Source organism: Cupressus sempervirens, chromosome 6, assembly GCF_028749045.1.
Source record: "Cupressus sempervirens isolate cs-2001-9-10 chromosome 6, ASM2874904v1, whole genome shotgun sequence".
In the NCBI taxonomy this organism is placed as follows: domain Eukaryota; kingdom Viridiplantae; phylum Streptophyta; class Pinopsida; order Cupressales; family Cupressaceae; genus Cupressus; species Cupressus sempervirens.
In genome coordinates, this window is record NC_143123.1 from 665,713,196 (window position 1) to 665,725,073 (window position 11,878).

Sequence of the window (11,878 nt, forward strand, 5' to 3'; positions counted from 1 at the left end):
TTCACCAAGAGGATCATGTGAAATGTGTAGAGTCCTTTTAGGGGGTTTCTCCATGTTGGGCAAACCATTGCCCACTCTCCAAACTTTGGAGACAAATTTAGGAGTTAGAGAATTTTGGAGGACGAGGAAGGGAGCTCTACATCAACCATGTTTTCAGAGCTTGGACAAAGGTTGATCTCTTCCTCATCTTGTGTATTTCATGTTCTTGTTGCAAAAATGGATTGTAAATGTTGTTTCTTTGCATGTAATGGGTATTTTGGATGACATTTGTTTTCTTATTGTTTCTTGTATGTTGTTATGGGTGTTCAAGGCACCACTCACCCTCGGGAGGGAAGTAGTGGACTTATGGGTGAAGGGGTTAGTTAGGCCAGTCCTTGAGCGTAGAGTCTCTTCCCATGAAGGGAAGAGGGAAAAGCATGGAGTATGGCCTCCATGTGCCAAATCTTATTTTTACACTTGGCGGTAATAAGGGGAGAATGTGTGAGAAGAATGATATGTACATTTTGAAGCCTTGTGAAGGCATGATATAGTTTATGTGAAGCCTAAAGCCTTGTGAAGGCAAGATACTTGGTTATTTGTTTGGTATTCCTCTTGGGTTTGGCACTCCTTCACCCTCTTTAATAGGCCCTTGGGTGGCCTATTGTGCAAGCCTGGGAAAAGGGTGTTTTGTGATTTGTGTATATTCTTGTTTTGCAACTTCTTCTGTTGTGTGAGCTATGTGTATACCCTAGTTTGGTATCTAGTTCTCCTAGCTCAGTGGTTGCCTTGTAAATACCCAGGTTGGGAGGTGATCTTTCCATGGTATAGTCTTCATTTCTTATATTGCAGGTTTTACTTGAGGAGTTATTTTAAAGGCTTGGGACTGAAGGTTATAGTTGCTATTGTTTCTCCTCGTGTTGTAATAAATTTCCTTGTTGTAACAAGTGTGGGAGAGTCTCCCAACTAAATGCATATTATGATTGATGTTCCTTGCTAGAAAGAAAATCATATATTAAGTTGTTGTTGCAAAAGCCATGTGGAAATGATTGTTGCTATTAGAAATTACTAAGAAGAAAATTGTTTTCATCTTTCTAGTTTAAAAATGAAGGTTGTAGAGCTTTAACTTCCTCTTAGTAAAAGGAAGCAATGTCTATACTTGTTGTTAAAAAAAAAAGAATCTCCTACCTAGTTGTATATTCATGTTTATATTGTTTTGAACAAAAGGGGGTTTGTTAAAATTATTTATGAGAAAGGAGTAGCTGCAACATTTCAGTTTTAAAGAAAATAGGTGGTCAAGGATATTGCGTGTGTGTTTGCAAAATTTATTGTAGCGTTTAACATGAAAAGAAAGAGAGTGCTTTAAACTTATAAGAGGGTTTTCATCATTGCATAATTGCCAGTTATTATGTGAATAATGAAATAAACATGAACTTAAAATGTGAAAGTTATATTTGATTTCAAGCAAAGTAGACATTGGGATTAGTTAGGTAAACTTAAATGAATATATATAAATAAAGTAAGTGTATTTATAGCAAATAGGTTTAAGGCATGACAAAGAGAGTGAAAGATCGTTGCAGTTGAGAAGATGATAACTTCAAAGAAGAGGAAGATGAGGTAGATCATAAGGAGGCTTGGAATGATATTGGGAAGAGAGTTATGGGATGTGGAGAATCCTAACAAAAAGGGATAGTTGTGATCAAACAGTGAAATAATTGAAAGTATCCCACGCGTATGAAGAGAGGATAAAATAGAAAAATGATCATAGTAGATCGTTTTAGATTAAGGTAAAAGCAGGTTTTGAAGGGGCCCCGAAACCCATTACATCAAAGAGAAAGATAAACCATTAAGCACAACCAGGTTTTAAAAGGACCTGAAACCAGCCAAAAAACTAAACCAGGTTTTGCAGGGACCTGAAACCAGCAGATATGACCAGTAAAATTAACCAAAAACTCTGGAATCTGAAAGGACAAACAGACTGGAGCAAAGCAGCCAGGAAAGCTATCCAAACCAGATACCAGAAAACCAGAGACAAGACCATAACACCAACCCAGAAGAACCAGTCAGCATAAGGGAACAAAAGATTATCCTTTTCAAATGGCGTTACCCTTACGCGACCAAAGGGTCATATCTAAAGGGGGAGCAGAAGGCTTAGCCTTCTTCCCTTTAACCGCAATCCAATCGTCCTCAAACTTTGCTGCCTCGGTCACGCAATCCTCAGAGGACAAAGACCCGTGGAACCTAAGGGACGCAGAGGCCTCAGCAAACACCCTATGAGAGATAGACAACAACTGACCCCTAGGAGGGTCAACCGAAGCAGGGGGAGAGACCAAATCCTTAACCACCAGCTTGGAAAGAACGCTGCCCACAGCCACTGAATCCACAAGATGAGACGCCAAAACAACCTCCGCAACCACCGGCACGAAAGGAACACTAGCCTCAACCTCTGAAACCGCAGGAGCAACCGAGGATTGTTTCATCGTATAATGCTCAGAGGAGGCCCCAGCCAACCAAGAGGGGGAACGCTTGGGTTTGGATTTCCCAGCTACACAACGAGCAGCAACGTGACCCGTCAAGTGGCATTTCCTGCAACGAAAAGGGATTCCCTCGAAATCCAACATTGAGACCGGTCATAGTAGATCGTTATTTACATGAAGGGGAGATAAAAAAAGGTTGAAGACATGTTTACATGTCAAGTGAAGATGTATCTGAGCTACTTGAGGAAGTTGCAATTGTAAGTAGTGATAAAAGAGATGTTGCAATAGTAGAGGAGAGGGTTTTGCAACATAGGTAATTATTGATTTTTGTAAAGTAAAGAGCACTAGAAGTGAGGTAGTTGCATATGTGAGTGAAGATTGCAAATTGGTGTCAAAAGGTTTCTTCTTATATGTACAAAGCATGTTAAGGATGTTGCAAGACATTGGTGGAGGTGATCAACTTATGGTGGCAAGATCCCATAAAGGAGGACACAAGAGAAGAGTGCCTTTGGTAGAGGAGAACGGTCTATGGTGGAAGTGAATCTACATGGGTGAAGAGGAAATTGATGAAGAATTAGTGGAGGATGACAAAAATTCCATGTAAGTGTTGGAAGAGGGAAAGGAATAAGTTATCTATATAACACGAGTGATAGAAAATGTTGTATGTGAAGGGTAGTCTAGGTAATCCACTCCATTTTTTTAATGATATTTTACATATTCTAGGGCTTGTAAGAAATTTACTTTTAGTATCCATTTTGCATGATTTGGGTATGCATGTGACATTGGACAAGTCTAGTTACATGTTCATTAGCATAATTTTGATAATTCCTAAGGGATCTTGGATAAGGACTTTGCTTAGGCTTAATGCCTCTAGTTTTTGCAATTTTGTCCATGTAACTAAAATTGAAAAAATGAATGTATAGTGTGGCACCATAGATTGGCTTACATAAGTGTAAAAGATTGTAAGATCACATTAAGTAAAAAGTTGGTTGAAGGTATTTTGTGTTATTATGTTGGTAAAAATGATTTCAATGAACATTGTGTATTTGTTAGATATAATAGATCATCTTTTGCCTAGTGGGATTTATAAGGCTAAGAGATTATTAGAAACCATTTGGCTAATGTGTGTCAAGATTATTTTGGAAAGTTTCATTATTATGTTGCTGTCATTGATGATTCTTCAAGATATACTTGGATTTTGTTCAAGCATGCAAAGCTTGGGCCTTCACTAAGTTTAAGGAATTTATATCCTTAATTGAGTAACAAAGAAGTTATAAGGGTGTTGAGATTAAAAAATGGGGTTATATATTGTTCTTGGGACTTTGATGAATTTTATAAGCATGCAAGTATTGTTCAGTAAAATGTGGGGTAGCAGAAAGAATGAACCAAACCTTGCTAGAAAGAACTAGGACTATGTTGGGCGGTGTTAGGCTTGATAGATGGTTTTGTGCATAAGTTGTTGGTACTACTTGTTATTTAATTGATAGATCTCCTTGTTCAACTCTTATTGATAAAACTAAGAACAATTAGAAAGCCTTTTCTTTCACATTTAAGGGTTTGTGGTTGTAAGGCATTGGTTTTGTGTCTCAAGAGATAAAGCCTAAACTTAATCCAAAAATGCATCTTCATTAGTTTCAGTAAGAATGTGAGAGTTTCTAAGCTTTGGAATCCTCTAGCCAATAAAATATTTGTTTAGAGATGTGATTGCCAATGAGTTTAGAGTTTTCTTAAGCGAAGAATAACCAAAGGATAAAGATGAGTCAAATATGGTGCACTTTGAGGCAAAGATAGAGAAATAGGAAGATGTAAATGTAAAATAACAGTTAGATGGATCTGAGGATGAGAAAAATAATAAGATGGTCTAGAGAGTCTATGAGGAGTAAAGCGTATTATTCCTACCTTGAGGAGGTCCACAAGACAATGGAATCCAATAAAAAAGTATAGCCAATTAAACTTATGTTGTAGATTTTATTTGTTGGGTAGAAGAAATGAATCTAGATCTCTTAGCAAGACTCTCACTTTCGAGGAAAGTAAGCCCCAAATGTAAGCCATGCAAGATTCTTGGATTCTTACTAGCTTTCTTAAAGGAAGAAAGCTCTACAAGTGAGTATTTAAGAAGTTTGTTGAAGAGGTTGACTAGAGTGATTCAACGCTAGTATGGTAGTCAAGAGCTACTACTAGAGAGAGGTAATTGATTTTGGTGGAATTTTAGATCTCATATTTCTAAGTTAACCTCTTTTGGATTCGTATTATTTGTATTGTTACTTTTAATGTTAAAATAAAGTAAATGGATGTTAGAATTACTTTTTTGGATGAGGATCTTGTCAAGGGGATTTATATGTGATAGCTTGGGATTTTTTTTGTGAAAGGAAAATAACAATTGCATTGCAAGTTGAAATGGTCATTCTATGGTCTAAAATAGTTGCCTAAGATGTGGAATCATAAATTTGATTCCTCTTGGCAAGCCAAAAAACATGAGCACATCCAACTCTCAACTACTATAGATGTCTTGGAAAACACAAATACATTATTACTTGACCTTAGGAGACATGGCCCTTCATGGGATTTTGTTATAAAAATATGCTCTGTGTTACCTAATTAAAGATGATGCAAACATTGTGATCTTTTTGGTCTCTTCAATGTTGACCCAAAAAATCAATTTATGTGCTCTTCTTATATCGTGTTTGTAGTCCCACTATCTATTGGGGGATGAGGTCAATTCAAAACAATCATATTTGATATATATGATTTATCTTATGTGCATATGGAACCCAAATAGTGGATCATTTGTGTGCTCTTTCATGTCTTGTGATCATCGCCTTTGATTTGTCTATGTTTGGAAAATTTTATTTATGTGCATGCTTGCCTTTGTATGTATGTATGCTACTTTAAAGCAAGTACTCTCAACAAGGCATAAGCAATTGATTTAACATAGGGGCATACACTCTCCTATAGGTTACACTTTGTGCACACACCACTATTTTGATTTGTAAACTTTGACCACACACCACGATGTGCTTCACAACATTGCAACACCCAATTTGTAGTCTCATGTCAAAGTTTTGCTTGGTGTAGGGGAAATCCACTAGCTCAAATGGTTGGTAACATTGTATTAAGGCTTTGAGCTTGTCCCAAGCAACTCTTAGGGTTCATCTCTTGCCAACTATGTTTACTTGTTGGTTGCATTGTTTAAGCCTATGCAATTGACCCTTAGGGTCTAGTCTTGCCCCAACTCGCCTCCTCCATTCCCCCAAAACTCGACAAAAAGTAAGGCTAAGGCAAGGGGTGGTGGGGGCACTAGGTTGGGTGATGGAAATACCATAAGGTCAAATTTTGTTTTGTTTTCTTGGTACACATTACACCCATTTTGTAGTCAAGTTTTTAGATAACTTAACAAATAAAGGCTCTATTTGTAATCTTTGTATTTGATGCATGTTACAACACCTATTTTGTAGTGACTTTTTTCCTAAATTATGGTAGCAAATTGAGATTTTGCTTTGTAATCTTTTGTAAGAATCAACTAGCATAACACACCATGCTAGACCTATTTAACTTCCCTTTCTCTAACATGACTCCTAGTAAACAATTCTTACCAGACTTAGAACAATTGTCTCTTCTCTAATGACTCCTACTAAGCAACCCTTACTAGACATATGATGTCATAGTCTTCTTTGTTCATGCACACTCCATGTGTATATAACCTATGTTGATCACCTTGGTAATTTTATCATGATATCTTTTATTGATAGGACCCCAAGTTCCCAAGGCTTACTTTTATCTTGCATCTTTGATCTCTCTATGAAAGTTTTCTAATGCTATCATGTACTTCATTGAGAGTATAAGCACATGATTATACACTTATTAAAGTAGGGACTATATATTATGTAGCAAGTTGTATCCTCGTATAATCTCACATTCATCTAGGGATCACTTTGGGAGTTCTCCCTCAAATTTGGAAGCCCAACACAATTTGGAGCTTACTAACCAAATTTTGCGCCAACATGCCAAGATTATGACATCAAACCATATATACCTCTTGGACTCTGGTGATAGCTGTAGTCCAACCATTTTCGACCAAATTGAACCACTAATTATAATAAAGTTGTTGAGCAAGAAAGTGCTCATAACATTGATCTTCATCAAAATTATCAACATATTTTGTGAAGTTTTGTATAATACAACTCTTACACTCTCATTTGAACATCTCTGAAATCCAATTCTCATCAAACATTCAAATTCCAATTCAACTCCAATTGAACAAAGTGATAAACATCTTCAAGGTGGTGAAGGAGAGATCTAAAGTCAAGTACTCAACTAGCATTCACGATCAAGTTATATGTGTTTCCTCCATTAGTGAAGGCATGCATGAACTCCTATCATCGAATCTTCATGAGGCTGTAAGGCAAGAAGATCGTAGCGAAGGTATCACTTGTCAATTTTACATCTTGGATGGTCGACAAGGTATCATTCGTTCGTTTTTCCAAGAGTTCAAGCATCATTATATCGTCCACATTGAGGAACGCTTGATTTATGAAGGCAAATTCAACTTGATTGGTGGCATCAAATCTGATCTCGCCACATTTTCAAACAATTGAAATCTCCGGAAGGCAGAATGCGAATAAAGTACAGCTATTAGCGCGTGGATGCAGTACAAAGTCTTGTCACACATACGACTTTTTATTTACAAATTGAATTTACTTGCATCCATCTTGCTCTACCACGGAGCTCACATTCATTTGGCAGGAGGAGAAATGTTGCAGGACCCACAGACAAAGCTCAATCCTGTGGGCCTGGATGAAACATATTCCCTCTAGTCAAGATACGTACAGTAGGGGGGGATGGCATGTGTCGGTACTTCTATTCCAAGAGATCGACAGGGAGACGGAGACATAATTCTCTCCGGGTCGAGTACCGCCACTGCTTCTATTTCAAGAGATCGACAGGGAAATGAACATGTTCTCTCTCCAGTTAATACTAAGGAAACAACCACAGATAAACAGGACACTTGGTACTTGTTCAAAGAAAAATTCTTTGAACAAGTCCAGTCATATCAGACTACAAAATCGAATAGGTGAGGATTGTAAGGGTCAGATAGAACTCTACAAAATCCGATAGGAGATTAAGTTCAATTTTCCAAACCTAAACAGGTAGGGAAGTTGTGTTTGGTTGGGAATTGGTTGGCTTCCCATTTAAGATTCTATGATTTTGAATTTACCAACAGTTATTATTCAGCTATAATGAAATTTCTTTCCACATTACTTATCTCTTTAAACTATTTCATACTTCCAAATTTCTTTACACATTACTTCTCTTTAAACTATTTCATACTCTCTGTGACTCAGCTCCTACAATTTACTGCATTCAAATAGTAGAGCAAACATCCAAGATTCATGAAGATAAACAAGGTAATTGTTTCAAAGATTTTGCAAGAATTCCATACAATTTTCACACACACGCACATCTTGTTACTTGCTATGTGGGTTAAACATGCAATAGCCTAATAATAACTTGCTGTGTGGGTTTACCATGCAATGGTCTAATAATAACATGTAAAACATATATATTCAAATTTCATTTTCACAAGGTTAAGCTCAAGGGCTCCCCGCCAAATCAAGAGCACCAAAGAGACTGGTCTCTGTACCTATAATTACCACTTACATCAAATACAAAAATACAATAATAAGGATCTCAATACTTACACCATCTTCAGATCCAAGTACATAAAATTAGATAGGTTGGAGATCATGTCTACTTGTCAATTGGTTCGTTAGGCTAGTTGTGATTCATGTGAAGTTTCTAATTTCCAAATTGTTTTGTAGTAACACATAATAGCTAGTTATTAATGAGATTTCTTTGACTATTAACAATGTCCATGTCATTAATTCAAAATCCCCCGATCTCAGCTCCCAATGTCTACTCCGTAACTCATAACTAGTATGCAAGAACATAACCATATCAAACTAATCCGTGTGCTATTCAGACCCGGGTTGTTACTTGGCAAAGTGGCCTCCTATGTAGACGTCCAAGAACACACATTTGAAATCATATGTAATTAAATATAACATATGAAAGGCAATTTCCACAAAATCTAAGATCCCAGAACCAGTGTGCAATAAGGGAATGGATCTGATCCATAATACTAAATACAAACATGGTTAGATCTCAAATGTGTCTCATCGGATCCAAGCCTGCAAGATTATAAAGCTGTGAGATTCGACATAGTTGGTAATCTTATACCTTGTCGACCATCCAAGAAGGCTAGTTATTTATGAGATAAATTTAACTTCAAATTGTTACAAAGATCTAATACCTTGTCAAATGAAATTAACTTCCACGTTAATAACATCTCTGGAAGTAATTGAAGATCTGCATGATTCAAATACCACTACGCACTCCGTAGCTAATGCGAGGACAAATATTCAAGATTCACACGCTTAAGCCGTAAAAACATTGAAATTTTTTCAAGAATCCTAAGCAAATATGTGTGCTTTCAAACCCGAATTGTCACTTGCTATGACAATAATTTAGCTTTATATTGTAAGATCTAATACTTGATATACAAGAATTAACTTTCACGTTAATAAAATCTCAGTAAATGATTGAAATCTTCATGGCTCACAGGACAAATATTCAAGATTCACACATGTAAGCTGTACAAACAATGATAAATTTCATGAATCCTAGGCCAAAATGTGTGCTTGTCAGACCGAAATTGTCACTTGCTATGAGATTAATTTAACTTCAAATTGTCAGATATAATGATTTATATAAAAAAATGATCTAATGATTGATATAGAAAAATGAACTTCCACGCTAATTAAATCTCTGTCAATGAATGAAATCTTCATGGCTCACAGGACAAGTATTCAAGATTCACACATGTAAGCTGTTCAAACAATGATAAATTTCAGGGATACTATGCCAATATGTGTGCCTTTCAGATCCAAATCTTTACTATGTGGATTTTGTAGTTGTCCAGGACTACATATCTGAAATCATATATAATTGAATTTAATATACACGAGGCATTATCCACACAATCACAGATTAAGATCTGCCCACCAAGTCAAGAGGCCAGAAGAAAATGAATCTGAACCTATAATCGCCAGAGCAGCATATACAAACATAAATGAATCTCAAAACTGGACTTGCAGCTAATTTAACAGGCACAATCTGACCTTCAAATGTTACTGGGTAATGTCAGACTCTGGACTCCTTGGATCTCCATGGTTGAAGAGTTCTGGAAAAACAGAACCAATCCGCATTTATTTCTGCTAAATCCTTCCCATAGATTGAAGGTTACTTTTCCTGTGACCGTCTTCCGAGCAGAAATGTCACGAACACTACAGGCCTTCTCCAAAGCCTTGACAACAAAATCATTGGTCAAAACACGGCCCTTGTTCTCCCCCTTTGTGCAGTCCGTCACATGACCATTTTCATAAAGAGCCACAAAAACATCCAGACTATAACCATCCACTTTGAACCTCAGCGGGCCACTCAGGTTCACTTGCAGTGTAGATTCGGAGGGCTTTGACACAGTTGCCTGCACAAAAATCGATAATGTTTCCATTTTCATCTTCAGCACACAAACAAGCTTAAAACAACTACTTAAAAGAAATATCAAAAGAGCTTGACAGAAGATCACAAGTGCTCTAGCAAAATTTGAACCAAATTGTCGTGAAAACAACATGAATATGTAAAAAATTAGAACCCAATCTCCAAAAATAACAAGAATAGCATAACAATTCTCATCAAAATCCTTGCAAGACAAGAACTCACGACTAAAATACCTAGTTACTGGATCACCATGGAAGAAATTTGTAAAAACAAACCATTTATTATTATAATTCATTGAAATTGGACTAATTTGAATAAACGAAAAACACAGAACACCGTCATCATATAGAAAAATATTTGGGTATTATCGCTCTTTTCTGAATCTGAAAATGGAACTCTAGCTCTAGTCCAACCATCCCCAATAACACATCAAGGGGAAGCGAATAGAAAACCAAATAGAAAGAAATACAACTTGGAATAAAAACAAAGTTTTAAATAACTTCGAGGATTTTGACGCCAAAAAAATTACAACAAATTCCATTAACCGTAATATGCGAAAACAGATCTGAACAAATTTGGCGTCCTTGTTCTTTCCTAAAGATAAAGTTCAAATATTTTGTTTTAAGTAAAAATCATGACAGACCAAACAGGAAAACACTTTTTGGAATATTGATTGAATGATGTGAGAAATAAATAACATTCGCATCAACGACTTTGGCATCATTACTATTTCCTAAAGCACCGCAATCAGAAGATAACGAATAACAAATCTAAATTGGACGATCAAGGATAACTGCAAACTGTCATAGCAGATCGGGATATCTTTCTCTCAAGAAAAGAAGCAGTGCTTTACAAAGGTAAATACAGGAACAAGAACAGAGATGTAGAGTTGATTGTTTTTTCGGAAAGAAAAGCCACACTGGATAAAACATGGGCGTAAAGAATTCAAACTTCATATGAAAATAAATTTAGTTATTATCGCTCTTTTTTGAATGTGAACAAATATCTTTAAAGCATGGGCTTATATGAAAAGTTAAAAATTGTTAGCTCTAATATATCAGTTTCCTTGAGTCTTTTCGAAAAGTCTAATATTAAGATGAATATGCAAGACCCACCTGCATGTCGGTAGCTGTAAATCGAGGTGCAGATCGAACAAGAGAGAGAACAGAATCGACATTGGAACCCAAACACTGCGTCCGGCCCTGGATGACAACCTGCGGCGTGTATATGCTGTCCAGTTGCAATGCCTGACTGTATGCTCTCTGCCTCACCGTCCAGAGACTACTGGCAAAGGGATCCTTCCATCCCAGATAATCCCAAAACTCCACATGAAACGCCAGAACAATCACAGGCACATCCAACTCCAATTCTTGCATATCACCTCGCCCCAAATTAGAAATAAGCAGATCGGCAGCAGGACTGGTGCTGCAACCCTGAGAAGTAAAAAGTTCGATCAAAACAGGGCTCTGGGAGGGACCTTTGCCCGTCTTGGATGCAGATGCAGGCGCGCTTTCTACCATTTCGCTAGCAGTATGCACTTTGGCTCCGTTTCCGACTACCTCCGCTAACCCATTTTTGTTCTTCTCCCGTTTCGAGCAACACCAAAACCACGCCATTTCTCCCTTCCTGCAATTCCCCAAAACCCAAATGCTCCTCAAATTCCTCTTCCGTAACGCGTTTTAAGAAGCAAAAATAGGCGCCAGAGACAAATCACAAAAAGATTTGTATAACTTCGCTTTCTGTCCGCCTTGTAAAAGAATTATTTGTGCTGTTGCTGTGTTTGTTGAGGTGTTAGACAGAGACGGACAGCCTGAATGACATAGCCCTCCGACCTTACTTGTCTGACGTGGTTAAATCGTATTGTGGGA

At 37.1% G+C, this 11,878-nt stretch overlaps 1 protein-coding gene across 1 annotated transcript; it reads right to left on the minus strand.

The window, feature by feature from the left end:
• Positions 1–9,340: 9,340 nt before the first annotated feature.
• LOC149553949 (uncharacterized) lies at positions 9,341–11,666 on the minus strand. Its single transcript, XM_089789286.1, has 2 exons — positions 11,126–11,666; positions 9,341–9,996 (listed from the first exon to the last, which is right to left on the minus strand). Exons 1-2 carry the CDS (start codon positions 11,624–11,626, stop codon positions 9,634–9,636), a joined length of 864 nt encoding a protein of 287 aa, XP_089645412.1. The 5' UTR covers positions 11,627–11,666; the 3' UTR covers positions 9,341–9,633.
• Between the last annotated feature and the right edge of the window lie 212 nt (positions 11,667–11,878).